The 23208-nt window shown below is 39.7% G+C and overlaps 1 protein-coding gene across 2 annotated transcripts in view; it reads right to left on the reverse strand.

Moving 5' to 3' along the window:
* aff2 (AF4/FMR2 family, member 2) overlaps window positions 1-11662 on the reverse strand; it is a 211308-nt gene extending 199646 nt beyond the window's left edge. For both annotated transcript variants that reach the window (XM_037780205.1, XM_037780204.1), the window contains exon 1: window positions 10939-11662. In XM_037780205.1, the coding sequence (XP_037636133.1) occupies window positions 10939-10991 (53 nt within the window). In that variant the 5' untranslated portion in view covers window positions 10992-11662. The remainder of the gene's footprint in view (window positions 1-10938) is intronic.
* Between the last annotated feature and the right edge of the window lie 11546 nt (window positions 11663-23208).

A 23208-nucleotide genomic window follows, 5' to 3' on the forward strand; every position in this document is an offset into this window, starting at 1 on the left:
TTAAATGACTTTATTACAAGACTGTGTTGAATACTCGATTCTGATTGGTCAATCACGCAGTCTGCGGTCTGTAATTTCTGTATAACAGACTGTTGCTATGTATCACAGACCGTTGCTACAGTGTCAGACTCTGGCGGACCGTTTTTTTTGTGTTAAAATATAGATTTCTTCAGTAAGTAGCCGTGTAATAAGCGAGATAATGTACAGCTAGTCGTTCATTGTTGTGAAAAAATCCTCTACAGGGTGATGAAAGACTGTGTGAAAATGTTCAATTGTAGTGACAAACCCACAGAGAATTACGGGGCTCCAGACTAACTTTTTACCTTGGTTGCATTGGTGCGTCTAGCTTTTTCATTTAGCTCCATCAGCACAGAATTTAGGTGACCTCAAATTTCCTCTCCGCAAAGATGTTGGATCAGGATCAGGCATGTTACCGGGGACCGGGGAGAAAAGGTGATCTCCGCCGATGATGTCGGGTCTGGGCTGGGCCTTTCAGGGACAGGTGTAACGAGCAGCGCACCATTTTTCTACATTTTGAATTATCGGTATGTTGTAAGGTTGTGACGTCGCTCGAGGAGGAGGACAGGGAAGAATATCAAGGTCAGAGCCAGTGCAACCAATGAAAATATTTAGTCGCACTTGACAGATTTTTGGTCGCAGGTCGCACTCTGGAGCCATGAATTATAACCCAATTCTGCCGTTTCCTTCAGCTCTACGCAGCGTTTTAGTGTCTTTCAGCTCATTGTTTTGGCTTTATTGCCCAAATGTTTCCTTTTTAGCAGCAGAAAGCTCTAAAAACACACTGTACACTGTACCTGTCCAGCACCAAACCAGTTGAGTTATTGTGATAGTTAGCGACTGGCTGGCAAACATATTGATGCATTTAGCGGCTAAAATATATTTTTTTTCTGGAGTTGGAAGAGACTAAAAAATAGCTAAAAGGAGAAATGTTCCAAATGAATGCCAAAGTTGCTCCATGTCTTGCTTGACGTGTTCATTTTTCTTTTTGAGATGATAACATGTTAGTTTTTACATATTGTTTCTTGTTTTACAGCTGGGTTTCTCCATATTAGTGCTGAAACAATTATTCTATTTATCGATTAGTCAATCTACAATATTAATCTCAATTGACTGATTGATCATTTAAGTAATCTAATGCACAAAAACATAAAAACAAATCCCCGGTTCCAGCTTCTTTAATATGAGAAATTGTATAATCTGAAAAATGCTTTGTTTTTGGATTGTTGGTCGGACAAAACAAGCAATCTGAAGATGTCATTGAGGGCTCTGGGAAATTTTGATTACATTTTACATTTTTACTTTAACTTATTTTTTTCAAAGATTCATTGTGTAATCGGAAAAACAATTGGCAGATTAATCAATAATGAAAAGAATTGTTATTTGCAACGCTCCCAATTACTTTAAATAATCAAGGCTTCAGAACCACGGACAGTGACTGCTTCCTCCCACATGGACTCTAGGTGATCTCGCTGGTCTCCCAAGCTCCTTCACTCCGGTTCACTCCTGCTGACTGAGCTCCCATTTTACAGCCCTGAGGGATAATTGTCCCGCCAGTATGGGATAAAAAAGGATTTCTTCCAGATAGAAAGCTTCCTTTGGTGTTATCTGCTGTTAGTTTTTGGAGCATTTGTGTGTGAATTCTTGGCAGTTTGGGACGAGACACAGCTTCCTTTCACAGCCTCTGAGCTGCTGATGATGCCGACGTGAAGTATCATCAAGTGGAGCTGGCTTGGCGAGCCGAGGCCCATCACACGGCGAGGGTGGATGTTTCAGCGTGATGAATGATTTCTCTGCGTATTGAGCTCACACGTGTGACTGAGCTGATTGAGAGCTCGGGAGGATTGACAGGCAGATTGAATATTGGACTGTGAGACTGAGCGTTGAATGCATTGACTGTAAATTGACTCTGTCACCACTTTTTTCCTGCAGACCCCATCTTCTCTACTTCTGAGCTTATCCCCCAGACTTCGCTCTTTATGGTCTGAAACAGCACTGCAACTGCAAAAATGTTGAAGCTAGGGCTGTCAAATTTAACGTGATAATCACGCCCTAACGCAAATTCGTTTTAACACCACCAATTTCTTTAACACATTAACGCAACTTGCGTTGTAGTTTTAAAGCTAGAGTGAAGATAATGTTATCATATGAAACTAGGAAACCTGAGGAATCCATTGGTACCAACTAAGGATGATAATGTTGAATTTTTTTTAACCAACAACCGATAACCGACCCTCATTAACCGTTTCACTGACAAGATTAGTGCGTCGCATGCAGCGGCGCGCCTTGTGCAGTGTATGAGCACAACAGACAACTGAGTCCCCAGTTCACCCGTTCGAGAGTTAGCAGCCACGGTGCTGCGTGTACTGTCAAGGACACATGCAGCCACTTTCCCAGTAAGCCTCCCCCACACCATTCAGTTTTGCTCAGCTTTTTATTTGACTTTTAATATTTCTTTTATCCATTTAGCCATAATTAACGGTTAATCAGTTAAAATTCTTAATGTCTATTTGAGCCTATTTTTCATGCTAAATGCAGTACCTGTGAGGGTTTCTGGACAATATCTGTCATTGTTTTGTTAATTGATTTCCAATCATAAATGTATACATACATTTGCATAAAGCGAGCATATTTGTCCACTCCCATGTTGATAAGAGTATTAAACACTTGACAAATCTCCCTTTAAGGTACATTTTGAACAGATAAAAAATGTGCCATTAATTTGTAATTAATAACGATTATCTATGGACAATCATGCGATTAATCACAATTAAATATTTTGATCGATTGACAGCCCTAGTTGAAGCCGATTTTTACATTTTAAAGCAGCAGCATAAAAAGAAAAATAATTCAAACAATTTAAGGATTCAATGAGACCCTGTCATAATAATAATAATAATAATAATAGTCAAATTGTCTTCCCACAGATGTGAACTTTTAAAGCTCCAAAACACGCAGCTGGAATCGTATAATTCTATGTCGACGATATGTGTAATCAATTCCCTAATTAACTACTTAAATGGTTCAACCAATCACCATCAGTGTCAATTAACAGTCAAAGCGATCTCCCCCAGATTCCACTGCCATGATTAGCTGGCTACATGATGGGCAATTACAGCGAGGAGCATGCAACATTCAATGAAAGCCCTATTACAATTATACAAAGCCCTCAGATCTCCGAGCGAGAGAATGAAACAAGGAGCGAGACGGGAGGAGGAGGAGGAGGGGAGGAGGGAGAAAGAGCAACAAAGAGGAGCAGAGATGAAAGGGTATTTCTTCAGGAGGAGGAGGAGGAGGAGACCTACAGTGTTGGATTCGTTCAGATTTAACAAAGACGAGGGGAGCTTCAAGATTGTTTTCTCTCTCTCTATCGTTTTTTTTTTTTCCTTAAAGGGAAAATCCACTGTCAAACAGGAGCCGCACATCAATGGCGAGTGACAGACTTTTAACTCCAATCTGACTGATTTTCATGGTCTCTATTGAAGGTGTGTGTCAGCTTTTATGCCTGTAAAATCCATTGTAAAATTGGAGAAAAATATTTTTTGACATTTTTTTACTCTCTCTCTCCCCCTCTCTATCTCTATCTATCTATCTCTATGTATATCTCTCTCCATTCTCCCAGTGGAGGTGTTCTCCTCTTTATAATCTTGGACAGTTGAGTCCATTTTGACATTTATTAGCACTGAGACATCAGCTACATCAAAGCAGTTTTCCAGAGCTGCTGGTAAAAGACACTGGTTAGGAGCAGCAGCATCATGTGCAGCACTGGCTCCATTTCCAACCAAGTATATTTAATTGTGTGGTTGAATTTATTTGGGCTCAATACGCTTGAAATGAATTGATTCGTACGAGTCAACCGCGTTCAAAGGCAAAGGTGTTCATACCAGTTCACAATGGCCACGCTCAAAGACGCTGCAGTGATATTCTTCACGTCTTTCGAGAGTCTTTGTAGTCTCGGCACAATGGGTCGTACAAACGGGGTTAACAGTGCTCACCTTCAGACCTTGAGAGCTTTTGTGGCGTGGCACTTGTTTGCACATATGAAACATGACAGAGTAAGTCAAGGAGTCTGCCTTGAGTAAGAAGTTAAAGCCCTGCCAATTTTCCCACGTCTGCATACCTGCGTGCCAACTGCTGCTTGAAACTCAGACTTAACACAAAAAAAAAGCAAAGATTTGGAAAAAATTAATATAATTCTCTGTAACTGAATACAGTTTTTCCTTCTTTCCTATTGCGTCAATCATCTTGTGACACCTAAGAGTTATCTTGTCTTATCTAGAGCTGTCAATCGATTAAAATATTTAATCACGATCAATCGCATGATGGTCCATAGTTAATTGTGATTGATCGCAAATTAATCGCACATTTTTTATCCGTTCAAAATGCACCTTAAAGGGAGATTTTGTCAAGTATTTAATACTCAAATATGCTTGCTTTGTGCAAATGTATGTATATATTTATTGTTAAAAATCAATTAACAACACAAAACATTGACAAATATTGTCCAGAAACCCTCACAGGTACTGCATTTAGCATAAAAAATATGCTCAAATCATAACATGACAAACTGCAACCCAACAGGCAACAACAGCTGTCAGTGTGTCAGTGGGCTGACTTGACTATGACTTGCCCCAAACTGCATGTGATTATCATAAAGTGGGCATGTCTGTAAAGGGGAGACTCGTGGGTACCCATAGAACCCATTTTCATTCACATATCTTAAGGTAAGAGGTCAAGGAACCCCTAGTTTGCCATGGTTGGTACCAATGGATTCCTTAGGTTTTCTAGTTTCATATGATGCCAGTATCTTCACTCTAGCTTTATATATATATATATACACATTTTGAACAGATAATAAATGTGCTATAATTTTCAAATATTATATATATATATATATATATATAGTATATATGTATGTTTCTACAGTAGCCCAGAACGTACAAACTAAACTCTGGCTCTAGATAGGGCCCTTCGCGTTTTCACATCGGCCACCTAGCTCTCCCACACGCTTGGCACACAGGAGAAGTTTCAGCTGGTTTCAATCTGCAAATTCACTGCTAGATGCCACCAGATCCAACACACTGCACCTTTAAAGAGATAGATACCATGGCATGAACAGTATGACAAAATCTATGAAAATGTTCCGGTAAAATATAAATCGTCATATCGTCCAATCCTACATAAACATAGGTTGCTTTAGGCTTTGAGCATGGCGTTCACACCAGCTGAGACAATCTAAAGGAAATACTGACTACAAGCACAAGTCCAAACCTCATTGCTTTATTATGCCACATCATGAACATGCAATCATATGTCAAGGAGCGTCTTCTGGTTTTCATTCACTCCTTTATTTCCAGGTGAAGATCTAATCCGGTTTCACCTTTCAGCTTATCAACCCATCAGCAGCTCCACTTATTTGATTTATTTATTTATTTTTAATCAGCTGTTTCTGGCACGTTCCTGTGTTTTCTTTTCTGGAATGAAGCATTTTGGGGTTTTTTTCTCTGTGCGAGCCTAATTTCCCATCAGGACCAACTGACAGCAGCAGCATGATGGAGTGGTGGCAGGCGGGAGGAGGGGGTTACATGTGTAGACACCCCCTGAGCTTGCTGTTGAGCCCTGAGCGGCTCCACTCCAGCAGCGGGGGGTTAAGTACCTGGCTCCAGGGCCCTTCCATGGTGGCTGCTGAGGGACAGCAGTGTGTGTCACTTTCCCTCCCATTCTCCCCGCTGAATATACGCATTCAGAACAGCAACGCGGTTGCCAAGTTATTGTGCTCCCACTACAATACACAGTTGAAGTGGAGAGTACAGTACATACTGTATCTTACAATCCTTCTTGCTATTTTAGCACTGTGCTCAACACAGAATGTATCCAGCACAAAAAACATGTAGTGCCTGATAACGTTTTTAACATCGTGACACGTGGATGTTTTTATTCTATTATTCCAGGAGGATTTCCAGAGGATGCATGGACACCACATCCCCTTATAAGGATCAACCGATTATTGGCCTTGCCAATTATCGGCACTGATATTCGGCATTTTGCTGATATATATGTATCGTTAATTTTTTTAACCGATGACCGTTCATTTTAAAATGCGCTACTTTGACTCTGATGCTGCCTCCTCTCTCTGTCAGCGCTCTCCACTCGGTCTCCACTGTGCAGTCTGGCTCAATATCCCGCCCACAGCACTATCTGATTGGTTACACGTCATCAGCAATAGCCAATCAATACTGAAGGCTGCTGCTCCACAGACGGGCAGAGAAAAACAAACAGACCGGAGCTGATCCGGTGAGCGAGCGTAGATGAGTCCTCTTGGTAAGATGGAAAATATTGTTGAATTTGCAATAAACATCCCAGTCCTCTCTGCTGAGGTTGCAAAAACCGTGACCTTATGATTTATTTATTATTATTATATTATATTATTATTTCCCAGTTACACCGTCGTTGACAATGTCCGAATAATGCACTTTGTTGCAACGATATTCAGTCAACTATAACGACATAATAGCGTTTATTTATGTAACGTTAGTTATATTTCTGAGTAATGTTGGTGACAGCGCAACTGAAACTTATTTTAGCTGCTGATTTGCAAACGTTGGATTACTCACCCGCATGAGTTTTTCATTGCGCGTTTACATGTACAACGTGAGCTAATGTTGAGCGTCGTAGAGCTTGAATGCAATAACGAACGTCAATAAGTTAATTTGTTGATCCATAATTTAGCCAGCTGACTAGCAAAACAATTGATCTGTTATAAAGTCATTTTTTACATGTCTCTTACCAGGCTGGTCCTCTCAGTCTCAACAAGGACACTAACTAACGTTACTGCAGTCTGTCCTGAAGCAGCTCTGACTCTGGTTCTGGTAGAGACGTGCAGGACATTGTTGTTAGCGATTTTAGACGTAATTCATTCATTTAACTTGTATTTAAAATCTCGAGGAATCATTTAGGACATGCCTCCATTTTCAATGATGTCCAGAGTACAATTAAAACTGAATAAATACCCATAAACAAATCATTAAGAAAACAAACAGACAAAAATAGAACACAGTTAAATACAGTTACATTAAAGAGTAGAATAGTTGGTCATCATGGTTTTAAATTGACCTATTAGTTCAGTAGTGTTATAATATAAGTAATACGGTATTTAATTGGATATATAATTGCAAGTTACGGGCTTTATAAATAAATAGAAACCAGTACTTGTCACATCTTGCTGTTAGAGATGCTCAGTGTAATGGAATGAAATGGAACTGCATGTAAGGTCTGTGTTAATCCATACATGCACTGCATAGATGGTGTACAGTTATCATAGTTTTATATATTTTTACACTTTATAAAACTTCAGAGACATATTGTTTATTTATTTATTAAAATGTTCATTTAACTTTACAGGAAGCTGGGAGCTCCCTGCACTTTTTGTTTTGAAATAATATTGAAAAATTCTCTTTTAATTAAACATATGCTTTAAGGCATTTCAAAGAAGTTTTATGTTATTCCCATTTTTGACAGCAAGATTTTCATTTTTACTGCAAATAAATATCGGTTCAAAATATCGGTTATCGGTCTCCTTGATTACTAATAATCGGTATCGGCCCTGAAAAAAACATATCGGTCGATTCCAATCCCCTTATATACCCAAAATATATCCTGCACAATATTCATCCAGCATGTAGACATTCATATTGGGGTTTTTTTGCAATGCACTGATACCATTACTGGATGGGGACGATCTATTCCATTCAATTTTATGTTTATATACTATATATATTATATACTATAAATTTGAGTTTTGACCAATTTGTTACCAAAAAGGTTTACACTGGAATTGTAATTCCTGTTAATTTTGAAGATTTTTTACCAAGTTGCTGGTGTACAATTTATTATTCTAATAATAAATAACAATTCAGTAAATGTATATCTATGTATTTATTGGTTGCATTTTGTTTTACAAAGTTAGGAAAACAATGTTTAAGTCCAGCCTGATGTTGCCTTACACATAAAAAGAATATGATCCCAGTCACTTCCACACAGTGAGGCACGCGGCTTATTAATTAAACAGTGGTATCGGACCGGTACTCGGTATCGGCCGATACCCAAAGCCCAGGTATCGCTATCGGGACGGAAAAAGTTAGATCCGTGCATCCCTAGTTTTTTTAGCATGCAAAATGTATTTATTCATCCAGAAAGAATTTCATGAACATCGATATATCGGCTAGTTCCCATCTCCTTCTATCACACTCATACATACAGTGAGGTGGCTCAGCAGGTAGAATGGGTCGTCCTCTCATTTCATGGTCGGCTCTAAATGGAAGAAATTGTAAAGGGCTTTGGATAAAAGCTCTATATAATTGCAGTCCTGAACTGGGAGCTGGCCAGTACAACCAGGGTCCAAGCTGACAAGCTGTTCTGAATTTTCAAATGGGCCTTCCATTACTTTTCATATGTCTGATTTCTGCTCAAATCAATGTTGTAATAAAATCCAAATCATGCAGAGAAATAGAATTATAATTCACTCCTCCCAGCTGGCGCCCTCTCGGTCATCTTTTAAACCTCCAACATCTTCTCAGTGTTAAAAGCCTTAAACAGCACTTCTCCCCATGTGAGTCTTTGTTCTGATGTCCTCTCTGCTGCATGTGCTTCACTGAGGAATGCTATATTGCACAGCAATGATCAGGACTGCAACTAACTATTCTTTTCATTACAGATTAAAGCCTGACCCCTACTGAATTTTTTTATTGTGACCAAGATATTTACTTAGCAGAACATTTTACAGTGTAAAAATCAACTTGTCAGTGTTCTCTGTTGGATAAACTATGTAAAGGTGATACTCTTCTTGGAATTGCCGATATATCTGCCTGGGCGATTTATCAGCAAATAAATTAATATTTTTTTCTATTAATGGAGTAAAGCAGCAGTAGGTAGAATTGGAGCAAATATGATTATAAAAGTTATTTTTTTAAACGGTCACTATGTCCTGATAGTAGTGCATGAGACAGGTAATCTGAAAGAAATCATGTTTTTCTGTGTCCTCCTCCGAAAACAACAAATCAGAGCAGAGCTGGGGCCTTGCCGTCTCTGAGCAGCTGTCAATCACTCATGAACTCCGATCAAACAGTCAAACTAGTCAGTGCTGATCAAATATGAATACATTTTTTGTTACCGTTATGCCTATTTCTTACAGAAAATGTTTTCAAAAACATCTTGTAGTGTAATGTTTAGCTGTAAGATGAGAAAGTTTGTGACCCGGCAGCCATGTTGAAATCAGTTGAAGAAATGCCAAGCACCGCCCACCAGCCGGATCACAGCCAATAGGAACGCTCAATAGGAACGCTCTCTCTCTGAAATGACCTGTGATTGGCCAAAGTCTCCCGTCACGGGCTAGATTTTCTAAAGCCTGAAAACGGAACCATGAGGAGGTGCAGAAGTCTAGTTTTCTCTCAGAACACTTGAATTACAAAATGCTGAAAGGTTATTATGGATTTTTTTGCCCAATGATGCCAAAAACATTCTGCCTACTGCTGCTTTAATAAGCTGTTTGTGTAATATGTATGTGACTAGGATAATTCTTTTATGTGTAAGGTAACATCAGGCTTGACTTAAACATTGCTTTCCTAACTTTGTAATACTAAATGTAACAAATAAATACATAGATATAAATTTACTGAATTGTTATTTATTATTAAAATAACTATTTGTACTCCAGCAACTTCGTACAAAATCTTCAATAACTTCAAATTCAAGTGTAAACCTTTTTAATGCAGCAACAAATTGGTCAAAACTTAATTACGAAATTACTACAAAATTCCAGTTTATAATGTATATAGCATATAAACATAGAATTGAATTTAATAGATCGGCCCCACTGATTTTCGATCCAGCTATTTGAGTGAGTATCGACCCGATATCGAATCCGATATCGACCTATAACCTTATTTATCAAAATAGTTGCTGATTCATTTTGGCAACTAACCAATCAAGTTACCACCTAACAGTTCCAGTTGTATGGATCAACAAAGAAGTCACTCTACTCGTACTAACTCTGCATCAGCCTGCGAATCACAGCAGCATGCGAGACTGCCTATACAGACCACTCTATAGCACAATGGTTATCATACATCCAGTGGAAACATCACAGGCTATATGTTCAAGAGGAAGCAAATGTTAATGTTAGCATTTATAAACTAAGCAGCACAACCAGCAACATTAAGCTTCCACTGACATCCCAGAACAACCCAACTTCACTCCTTCATAATGTGTCCAGATTGTGCATGTGTTATCCCCCCAAAAAACACACCAATCACCAACACCTGTGCTGCAACCAGGTGGCAGTTGAACTCACCTGAACTCATTTTCTACATGTACAAAAAAAAATTAGGACAATAATGAAATAAACTCTGCAGCATCAAACTGTCAAACTTCTGTGTTATTTTACATCTATTCACATTGTCTTATATCTCTGTTACTACATTGCCGGTGCTCAGCCTGCCAGCGCTCTGTCGCACAACAACCCGGTGCAGCTCCTTCACATTCAACCCAAACATTCCTTAATATCACAATGAGACAGTGAGAGCCGGCGTGTGTTTGCATGTGTGTGTGTGTATGTGTGTGCATGTGTCTATGTGTGTGTGCAGGCTACGTGTGCGTGCTGAGCCCTCCGGTTCGTCTCAAGCAGCAGCAGCATCGGCAGCTTTAACGGTGACAAAGAAAGACGGTTTGCACGGTTTCTCTCCGACCGGGACTCACTTTGGGTTGCCTCTCCACATCCCAAAATCCCGTAATTTAACCCGTGATTTTTTTACCACAAAAGCGGTGTTGCCATGTCCGTTCATCCCTCTTTTAAAGCTCACACACATATATAATAATAATAAAAAAAAGCCAGAAGATCTATAAAGCAGTGTGCGCAGGACTTACCATGGTTGTTCAAGCTCCCAGTCTCTGAAAAAGTCGAATTCAAAGAGGTCCATGGTCGCTTCGGCCGGTGGTGGAGGTGGTGGTGGTTAAATCCCCAGCTGGTGCGACGTGGTTCTACATAGGCTACTGATACTGACTGACTGGCTGTGTGAGTGTGTGTCAGAGAGGAGACACAAGCGGCTGCCGCTGCCAGGAAGCTGCTACGTGGTCGAGGCGAGCTGACAGGCAGGCAGGCAGAGGTGGAGGGAGAGGGAGAGAGAGAGAGAGAGAGAGAGAGAGAGAGAGTGAACACACACAGACTGCTGGAGAGGCTGAAGAAGACAAGTCACACTGAGATATTCACTGCAAACACTTTGCTTCATAGCAAGCGACACTATTTATACCACACGGATCTTACAAAAATAAACCTGGTCGTCATTCACCCCACAAAAAAATAATGTGTCACTTAGGCTACTAATGTGGTAGAGTGACTTGGCAACAGCTGGGATATGTGTTTTTTTTTTGTTTTTTTCAAAGTGCACTAATTGTGCTCGGTGTTGCAGACAGGGCCGGCTCTAGTCCTTTGGGTGCACTAGAGGCAAAATTGGGATTTGGAGCCACCCCAGGGTTCAACCCCCCCAGAACCCTAACTCTAGTAAACCCGTAAACCGCAACCCCCATCATCAGACATCACAGTGTTTTTAAGACAAAAATTAAGATTTTTATTTACATAAATTTATTATAATATAAATAAACAATTGGTCCATGATATTGTTGGCTTAAAGGTGTTTAGTCAGTTTTATACGACGGAGTATTAGGGCCACATTGAGGGGGACATATTTTTTTTTATTACAAGAATAAAGTCGTAACTTTACGAGAAACAAAGTCGTAATATTAGGAAAACATATTACCAGCAACCAACAAAACGGGCGAGAGGACATAGCAGTTTATCTCGGTTTATTTCTTCGGAATAAATGCAGTTTATTGCACAATCTTTTCAAGGTCCTGATACTGATGATAATGTGGTGCTGATGTACCAAAAGATTAAGTATGTCCTTATTTGTGAAACCTTTACTATAGTATAACTTCACAAGATGCTCCACGTTCCTCAGTTACACACAGGCGGCACGCTGCTCTATTTCCCCTCTAAAATAACTCGCAAAATTACGACTTTATTCTCGTAAGTTTACGACTTTTTGTCTCGTAAATTTATGACTTTATTCTCGAAATCTCAGATTTTTTTTTTCCTCAATGTGGCCCTAATACTCCGTCGTACTTTTACAACAATTTACACTTTTATTAACAAATATGTACGTCTGGGCAGATGAAAAAGTGTGAGAAAGAGAATTACAGGGGTGAAAAGTTTTGTTTTTTTCTTTATTTGTTCTTGTGCTACGTCAATGCAGAAAATGATGAATTTATTATTATTATTATTATTACTATTATTATTATTAGAGGGCAACCAGCACCCCCCAGAAGGTGGCGCCCTAGGCGACCGCCTATGTGGCCTATATACAATAATAATAAATTCAACTTATATAGCGCTTTTCAAGGACTCAAAGACGCTTTTATATATATATCTATATGCCTTAAGCCGGGCCTGGTTGCAGATAACATGTAATCAGAGTCATCTTGCAGGAAACCATGTCACAGTCAGTGAGAAGCACGCTTCTGACATGTCATTTCACTGTTAGAGATCATCTCTGATGCACTATATGTTCTCATGAGTCACAAACTGAGTCACAATCAATAAAAGGTGATTTTTTTTTTGTTGCATCTATTCATATTCTACGTAAGTATGTAAGTGCACTTGCTCACTGAGCCGTGAGGATTCTTTGTTCAGTAGTATTGATCTCACAAAAATAAACCTTGTCATCATTCACCCCCCCCCCCAAAATGTGTCAGTTATTAATGTAAAATAGTGACTTGGCAACAGCTGGGAAATTATTTAAATGTCTCTTTTTTTTTAAAGTGCACTAATTGTGCTTGGTGTTACAGAGAACACATAATCATAGTCATCTTGCAGGAAACTACATGTTACAGTCTGCAAGAAACACACTTCTGACATGTAATTTCACTGTTAGAGATCACCTGTGACATGTTCTTGTGAGTCACAAACCTGACTCACAATCCATAAAAGGTGTTGTTTTTTTTTATTGCATCTAGTCATATTCGGGGTGTTTCTGCAACTGCAATCACTTTTGACACTCCCAAATTAAAAAAAGAAAAGAATAAACCTCTATGAATTATAATTTTAATCATCAGAGTATGCAATACATATAAACAGGTACACACAAATACATATTAAGATTTTAATCTGTAACATGTTTATTCTTTTATGGTTTTATCACTACTAAATGTCCTTACCTTAACATTACAATAATGTTAATTTTTTTAATTTTCCTTTTTTTAAATTCTATAATATTTTTATAACAGTTTTGTGCATCATTGTGAATATTGTTATAAAAACATTTTCTAAAAATAGGGGATTTCATGATTTTTCTCTACACCCTGAAAAATGTAGATAGTAACTTCATATATCAGTCTTCATATAGAAAAAAATATATATTTTATGTTTGTAAAATAATATGTGCATGAAACAATTCTATTTGAAATAACGTCATAATGTAATTGAATTAGCTCATTTTAGGTATCTCAACATTGAAACCACAGTTGTGAGACATGAAGAAAAATGGTTTGGACCCATAAAATGCTCCATACATTTTATTAAATCACATTATTTAGTAATTATTTTTTCCTGTCAAGATGGTTAATAACGCTATGTATGTATTTATACATATATCGAGCATTGCACAGCAAATTTGAACAAAAATCCAAAATTTCATTGCTGGGACTAGAAAATGCCCGTAGTTGCAGAAAAAACATCTACGTAAGTAGTGCACTGTCTTACTGAGCTATGAGGATTCTTTGTTCAGTAGTAATGTATGATGTAGGGCAGTGGTTCCCAACCAATTTTCCTTGGAGCACCCCCTACTTATACTATATCTAAGATGAGCTCTGACCTCAGTGAAAATTTTGTTTTTGGAAGGCTAAACGCCAACAAATATGGATTGAAGCAGACTATTTCCTTAGATTTTGCTACAAAGTAGCCAAAGATATATCTTTCTAAATAGTTTTATATGCAGACTTTTGTATAAAAAGGCCAAAATAGCTATGACCCTGGAGTAGAGTATCATTTCTGTTATTTGTTGACTCATTGAAAGTGAAAGAAGAAGCAGAGAGCAACCACACACTGGTTCACAGCTCTCCAACGTTAATGAGCTGAACCGGTTTCATTTCGGCCCCACCAGGTTTCCATTAGGCAAATGGCAAAAATTAAAGTCCTTCTCCTCTGGTCCTAAATTATTTGTTTTTATTTTATTCTAGTATGGATGTTGTTTAGATTTGTTTAAATAATATCATACCAGTTGGCATTTTTGCAATTTTTGGTGCACTCTCCTCCCTGTACCATTGTTTTCAAGTTAGAAGGTCCACTGAAACTTGTGCAATGTTGTCACACAAAAGTGTACCTCTATCTTGAAGGACACTACGCTTTAGTACAAGTTGGTTTAATTTTCAGGCCATCGGTTCTATTGGTTACGATAACACTGTACTCACCAAAGTAATTGCTGAGATCTCGGGACACAGCAACATTGCTAAAAAAAAAAATAGGTTCAAAAGAGCAACAAGCACGAGTTGTCAAACAATCATGCTGATTGAAAACAAATCAAAAGCTTTGCTAAATTAGCCATTTTATTTAGAGGTAAATCTGAAATAGATCTCACCCATTGCACAGAAAAACGATGGGTGAGCACAAGTCAACCCGATCTCACGGGAAGGCATATGAATGACACAACATTACAAGGACATTCCATGTGTCACGTGGATGAATTTCAGGCTTTTCCCGTGTCAGTTACGCCATGCAACAAAACTACGATAATGTCCGCAGTTAAGTTTAGGCAACAAAAGCACTTTGTTCGGTTGGGCTTAAAATAAGTACGTCAACTAAGGAAAACGACGTAACATAAGTAAAGAAAACATGTGACAAATGGTAAGAGTTGGTCGTCGAGTTGCAAGTCTTTTTTTTTTTTTTTTTTTTTTTTAAAGTTATTTTTTTGGGGGCATTTTCCATTTTTTTATGACAGGACAGTGGATAGAGTCTTGAAAGGGGGGAGAGAGAGAGTGGATGCGGAAAGGGCCACAGGCCGGATTCGAACCCGGGCCACCGCGGGCAGGACCAAGCCTTAATACATGGACGCCCGCTCTACCAACTGAGCTAACCCAGGCGCCCAAGTTGCAAGTCTTTTTTGATTTTGTCAAGTCAAGTCTAAAATTATCAAATTTGTGACTTGAGTCTGACTCGAGTCCAAGTCATGTGACTCGAGTCCACACCTGTGGTTTAAATCGTACAGGAGATTGGAACTGTGAGAATCACTGAGCCTGCACAATGAGGAGGGAAAATGTTTATGGTTGTTAATTTTCTGGATTACAAAAGAATGATTCTGCAAACGTTAAAAGACAATTTTTCAGTCTGAGTATGTGAACCAGTCTAGCTCCAATCGGTCAGTGTCGAAACGCTGCCTGTTCAGTCCAATAAAGTTCCGGAGCTATAATCCACTGTGTGGTCACTGTCTGCTCTTCCCGTCACTGACTCTGCTATGCTGCACCTGGCCTAAATATAGGACTGGATGTCCAAACAACTGCTCCTCTGTATCTTCCAACATTAGCCTCCTGAACAGCAACGAGTGACATCTATCTTCTGTCCATTTGGTATAAAGCAACGACTGGTCATGTATAGTGTTTGCATCTGCTGATGATTACATCACATCATTCCTATATTTTGCACACGGTTGTCCCTGTAATTTGGTGCCACTGGTGCAAAGGTGCCTTGTGCAGCTTCAGTGAAATAAGCTTGTGTAGAGAGGCGTCAAAGCAAAACGCCAGTACTGACATATGTTTCCTAAAACATTCTGCACCGTACAGATCTCAGTCCAGGTGGTCTTTGAACCAATCACCAACTGCACTTGTCCCCCCGCTTTTGTATCTTCACCCGACAACTTCACCTTTGTTTGACATCAGCCGAGGCGGCAGCGTCGAGCAGCCTGCCGTCCTCGCTCTCTATCCATTACACTTGTTGCAACACATGCCCAGCGGCACGTTTTACTGTTTACGCCTGGCTATGAATAATGATTGACCAGATGGTTGAAACTTCTCACTCAGCATGTGATGTAGCGGTAGCTGTAACTGTGGCGCCTTTGTGACATCACTGTCCCCTCCTTTGAAAAAAGCCCTCCCACGCAGACGCCAGCGTGTTTTTGTACACGTGATGAGAGAACACGAGAAGTCCAAATGTATCGGAAGTAATGTTTTGAAGATATACTGCGGGGCTGTGTGTGTGTGTGTGTGTGTGTGTGTGTGAGTATTTTGGTCTGGTCTGGGGCAACATGCCAGCACTACTCTGCATCACACTCCGCAAGTACAAACAGCAGCCTCGGATGAAGAGAAGAGAGTTAACCATAGAGCATGATGGGAATAAAACGCTGCCCGCCATAAGCAATACTGTCTGAAAGTGCTGTTTCATGACCTTGATCAATTCCAGCCATTTCAACCTCGCAAATCAATATTCCAGACGTCTCCGGAGCTTCAAAACACCACATCAAAATTCAACCAATTTTCAAGGATTTTAAGCACCTGCGGGAACACTGGTTTTGTGTGTGTGTGTGTGTGTGTGTGTGTGTGTCTGTGTGCGTGCGTGCGTGCATGAGTGTGTGTAAGAAAGGCTGTCCAAAACTAGGTCAGACACTGAGAGACAGAGAATGACTGGAGAGAGAGAGGAAAGAAAAGATGTGGCAGAATTTAAAGAAAGCAATTGAAGGATGAGTTGATGGAGAATTAGATGACAAAAAAATATAGAGACATTGACATAAAACACAATTTAAAGGTAAATATACAGAGAGCTACACACATAAATGCAATTACGACTCATTACACGTTTTTTTACTACGACTAGAGTAGCTGCTTGTTTAGAGATTTTCCATTCTTTTGCAGTATTGTTAAAGCCACCGCTGTGCCGGTAATTTCTATTTAAATGATGACACAGAGAGTTAGAGTCTCACACACACACAGACACAGAGCCCCAAAAGAAATACAAACTAGATAGAAAAGTGTCAGGAAGGACCAAGTTCTCAGCTTTTTGCTCATTATACTTGCTGTGTATCTTGCAGAAGTTGAGAAGTGCATGTCATGAATTTTCAATATGTGCCCAGGCTTTCTCTTGCTCCTCTCTCTCTCTCTCTCTCTGTCTGGTATACGAAGAGGAGGCAGTGGATCAACACGGCACCACAGCTTCCCCATGTGGCTAGAAATAAGTATTACACTATGGAAACATGGTTATTTTTCATCACACATTTGGGAAAAAAATGTCTTACTTAACCTTTAGGAAACATGCTGAAAACCAGCTTTGGTCATTCCGAAGCAAAACACAAACCACCTGATCTACCTCTTTCTTCAAATCTTTCTTTTTTAACTTCTTTTTTAAGGCAAATTTATTACAAGTAAAATCAGTTTTATTATAAAAGGGCAAAAATATATCTCATTCAAATCTTTCTATAATAAATACATGGTCCTATGAACTTACATTATATCTGAGGCCTTTTAATTGCCAAGCAGAGGTTACCCGGTGAAGCTTTTAAAGGGACAGTGTGTAACAATTAGGGGGATCTATTGGAAGATATGGTATATTAATGATCCCCTCTACTGGAGCCCCGAGGCATTACCAACAGATCAGCGCACAATAAAACCACACAGACAAGGATCTGCGTCACCTATCTGCATTATTAGGGCCCGAGCACCGACAACGTCGGGCTAGCGAAGGCCCTATTGAAACTGTAGTGTTTCAATAGGGCCTCCTCCTACAGATTTAATCAGATCGACTTGAAATTTGGTCAGGACCATCTTAAGACCTTAAGGATGAAAAGTTATTCAAATGGTGAGTTTTCACTGAACAACCTGACCATAGCGTGGCGGACATTTTGAGCCATTCGCCATGAAACAGGAAGTTGTTGTAACTCCACTGTACATAGTCCGATCTGCGTCATTGCGCTCATCAGAGTTCCGGTTTCATCGTGCCTGGCCACATCATTCGGTGTCCCGCCAGTACCTCTGACGCGCGGGAAGGAGCCAGGGCCCGTTCATCGCTGCTCGCAGCTTTAATTCCTTTTTCTGTTACACTGCATATGTGCTGCATATCAGTAACCAGTATTGATGCACTTTTACATCCAAAAATTGAATTACATGCCCTGAAAATTATACAATAATAACAGATAACAAAGAAATTAGCTTTTCTCCAAATAAATGAATTAAGCCTGAAAATGAATTATTCTTGTCTGTCACATTTAAACAATTTCAAGAGTTTTCCTTGGTCCAATTTTGGAAACAGTGGGGTAGTGGAAGAGTTTGGCCTTGGCCCTTGATTGTCACTGTGCTTAATAGCCCCACAAGGGAGCCGTCTATTATAATCTTCTTTTATCCTGAGCATCCTCGTGGTCTAATGGACCAAACATGCTGATCCTATTCAAGGCCACAATGCTTTAAGGTTGTAATGAACGGAACAGAGGTGTGTCCTTGAATCAACCATGTGGGTAAGGACCCCTGAGGTCCAACTGACCAGAGTATAGTTGGCTATAACGCCATGTTTGAAGCAAGACAGTTTCATGACATCACTTATATGCCATCTTCTGTTTTCTAAAACCACTCTCTGCTCCAACAAACAAAAATTAATTGCAGTGTTCAAAAGCAAATAGGGCATAACATATATGAATGCTGACTAGTACAGCTTAATATTAAAGCATATTAAGCTGTACTAGTCAGCATTTTTCTATCAACAATGGATCAAATGACTGTGTAATGTCAAAGGTCACTCTGTTCATGCTCTTAGTGAGAATTATCACCCAACTCTGCAATTCATTCTGCTCTACTGATCATTGTAGCATCTTTCAGCTCATTGTTTTGGTATTACAGAACCACAACTTTATTCTTTTGATTTAATCTCACTCTCAGATTTGGTTTAGACATTTACGTCATCCTCCAGATGAATTGTATGAACTTAAATGATTGACTGACTTTTCATCTAACACCATCATCAGGTCAAATGTTTTATTTGTTGAAAATATTTTGTTTTATGACCAAATACCTACAAAACTGATTCCCATTAGCCTCAGCTAAACATGCTGAAGATGGTAAATAATAATGCCTGCCAAACATTAGCATCTTAGCATTGTCATTGCGGGCATGTTATCATGCTAATATTAGCATTTAGCTCAAAGCACCACTGATCTTGAATAGCATGGTAGACTCAGAGAGTAAATTATCCTACTATTACCATGGCCACATAATGTTCATTTATGTTAAAGCAATTGGATTTTTAAATGGAACTTTGTTTTGACACTATCTCTTTCAACCTTGGAATTAATGTTTAAGAGAAGCCCCTCAACAGCTGAAAGCAGCGATTTTACAGCATGAGTTTTACTTTCTAACAGTGAGGAGGCTGCTGCACCTGCACCATGCATTTATCTGGTGTCACACTTTAACTATTAAGTGTAAGTTACTGTTTTTAGAAAAATCCCAAAGAAGAAAAAAAAAAAAAAATCAATTTTAGTATTCTCAATTTGCATTATGTGCCCAGCAGGATTCTTTTGGCTAGACTTCACTGGTAAAGGCAGATAGTTACAATTTGGCTCAAAGGCTGCAACAAAAATGGGAGACGAGACAAGTTTTAAAATAGTAAAAAGCATGTTCATTTAACAAACTAAAAAAAAAAGAACTAAACAAACATGTAAAGTAGATAATCAGTAACGCAGCCGTGAAAATGTATGTGTAGCGGTGCACAGAATGATGTCCCACAGGCTCAGTCTGGTGCTACACATTTATTTAAGATGTTCTGTAAAATGTAAAATAATGCTTTAGGTTGACATCGCTACACAGTTTATTCTACTTCTAACTTGTACACAGAGATTCTCATTATCTCACGTATTCACGCGAGACTTCCCTGTGACGCTCCCTTCACATACACGGCTTCTGTAGCGACACTGACACCTACTGGCGATCTACTGGCACAACACCCTAATAATGACACTGGCAATAAATAACACTGTACCCTAAATTATAACCACATTGAACTCTTTCTTCTTATAAACACATATGAACATGACAAACTCTCTTCACTTGCATTACACCCAAGAAATGGTTCTGTTTTGTAACCTACACATGACTGATTATGCCACATATGCCGCAAACAAAACCAAAACAGCTGTGCCAGCCAAGGGAGAGAGCCATCTGTGGGAAGGTATAGGGAGCTTTTATGGCCCAATTCCAATCCGGTCCCTATACACTCCGTGGTGGAGTACACGTTTGTAGTCACACTCACAGCTCCATGAAGCACCCTTCTTTAAGGTGTAGTGTATAAATACAGCAGCCACTTTTGGGACGAACTTCCCTTTCTCTGGCAAGGAAATAAATATCAGAATCAGAAATACTTTATTGATCCCCGGGGAAAAATTGAGTTATGTTTTGCTCCCATTCCAGAGTATAAATATATAAAAATAGAGAAATTATGAGAAAATATAAATAAGAAATATATATAACAACAGTGCAAATAAGAGTTCATAAGGCCAACACTTTGACCAAAGCAAAGGTCCCTCCAAATCTCTGTAACATTCATATAGGGACTAATAGTGTGTCTGTGATCGTCAACAGTGTAGTGACTAAATTAATTAGCAGTCCTGATATTGTTTTATGTCTGCTTATAGAAGATTATGACATCAGAATCTGACACATTTTAATCCATTGCTCACTGAAAGACAGTTTAGGATATTTGGAGAAATCATGAAATAATTATCACATTGCAGAAAAGAGAAAAAGTGGTGTGTGGTCACGAATGTTAAGTATTGCTTTATCATTACTGCCAAGAGTATCTGGTTGCTTTATTGCTATTAGTTTTAAATTGATTTGATTCTTGATTTAGGTAAAAGGAGCCATCTGCTGGCCACTGACGCTCCTCGCCTCACCCCAGAGCCTCAGCTGCGCCACAGAGGCCCCCACCATCATCACAGATATGGGTATGATAAGATATAGATTAAGAGATATTTTCAGCATGGAGCCATACTGTATAAATTAATTTCACCAGCAGAAACAACATTTGTTTACAGCTCTACAATATGCATTAGGTTAGTGTTCATGTTGTCAGCTACTTTTAGATTTAGTCCTAGTCTTAGTCCTGAGATGAAAAGTCTACCTTAGTTTTAGTCAGATTTAGTCAACCTCATCCTTTTTATATTTAGTCAATTAAAACACTTTACATTTTAGTCATCAAAAGATTGGAAAAAAATTATGTAATAATTTTAGTCTAGTTTTAGTCAAGACCATGATAATCAAACTGCTTTCAATGCCAGGTACGATTTTCACTTACAAGGAATTTGCCTTGGTATTTGGTGCACACAATAAAGATAAAAAGAGTCACCTTTTTTAGCACTGCTGGTGTCAAAGGTCACCGGGATGATTTGGGCACTTAAGTTCTAAACCAGCCCGAGAATGAAGGGGCCACTCGCCCTCTCTTGCTTCACCACTCACTTCCCACGTACACACACACTCTACACACTTGCTCCGTTCCAAATCACCTACGCTACTCTTAAAACAACTGGCTATAGAGACGGCCATTAGTATTTTCATGTTGGCCACCATAGTTCACCTACATGGTTGGCACACCGGAGAGGTTTAATTCTGCAGCCCCACCGCTAGATGTCGCCAGATCTCACACACCGGACCTTTAAAACTAATATAGATGTTTTTAGGTGAGCCTTTCTTTTAGGTGTCTCAAATCCGTTTTGCTGCTGCCCCCGTCCACAGCACTGTATTGCTTTGCTTTGTTTCTCCAAACTGGGGCATGCTGACCACCTTCTACTGTAGGTAATACATGGACTATGGAGAAGTACCTCATACAACCCCACTTCAAAACACCTGAACTATCCTTTTAAGGTGTTAAAGTGATTTGATTATACCAAATAAAAGCATAAAGTTCTTTAAATAAGTCTCGCTGTGTGTTTTCTCCCTTCAGCACCTTCATAGATCGCTGTAACACCAGTTTTGATGCTGTGGCAAGGATCCAAGGATACACCACAAACTGACTCTTTAGGCATGTCAAATTAGAAAATAGACCTTAATAAGTAGTTTGTCTGGCTCTGGTTAGCAGGATCACTTCCATCTCCCTTGCATCACCATGCCTTCGCCTCTCCTCCATTCTGTCGTCCCTCCAGGTCTCTGACGATGTGACGGGTCAACGGTGGGGGCTTGGTATCAGGGCGCGGGGGCATCAGTCAGAAGGCCGTGGAGGGGTCTACCTCCTGACCTGTCTCGGCTTCACGCTGCGCTGGAGAGACAGTCAGATCATGCCATCTTCTTCATCTGTGGTGTATAATCCAATAATGTTAATACGCTATGAATGTTACGCATAGATTAATGAATGGAATCAGTTACTGAGTCCATTCATAAGAGACTGAATGTAGACCATAAAGACAACACATTTCACTGAATTAAAAAAAAAAAAATGACACAGCAAAACGGTGCTCACACATTGAAAGTTGATTGCTACCCAGTTTTAACTTCTGTGAAACCATCTGGATCAACTCAATACATCTTCCAAAGCAGTATTATTGGTCATTCACCCACAGCTTGGATTTTCTTTGATAAATGTGGAGTGAATCAGCAGGTCGTGTCTTGCTGCAGGTTCCCAGTTCTGGCTGTTCAGGGATCTGTCCCTCCAGGAAGGTTACCCCCAGCCCCATTCTGCCCTATAGGTTGGGGGTGAGCGTAGCTGGAGATGATGACGATGAGGAGGAGGCAGCAGCAGCAGCAGCAGCAGCAGCAGCAGCGGGGAGGGAGGTGGGGCCTGGTCTGGGACCCAGAGGAGGGTCCCCCTGTGCGGGGCAACGTGGTAGATGCTGACGAAGAGAAGCAAGAAGACAACTGGACCCAGCTGCTCAGAGAGGGCGGTCTTTGGCATCACCACCAACAGCGATGGTGCAGGACAGCAATCATATTTGTGTCTGTGTGTCACGTTAGATGATGTGTCTGTCCTTATCAGGACCAAATGAACTGCCCGGGACAAGAAGATGAGGTGAGAACATTCTGTTGCTTCTGGCTGATGAATTTAGGATGTGAGTTAAAGTTCAGGGTGAGGTTCTTTGGTTATAGCCACCATCCTTAAATCTTGACTAGACAAATCTGAGCTAAATTCAC

Source organism: Sebastes umbrosus, chromosome 9, assembly GCF_015220745.1.
Source record: "Sebastes umbrosus isolate fSebUmb1 chromosome 9, fSebUmb1.pri, whole genome shotgun sequence".
NCBI lineage: Eukaryota > Metazoa > Chordata > Actinopteri > Perciformes > Sebastidae > Sebastes > Sebastes umbrosus.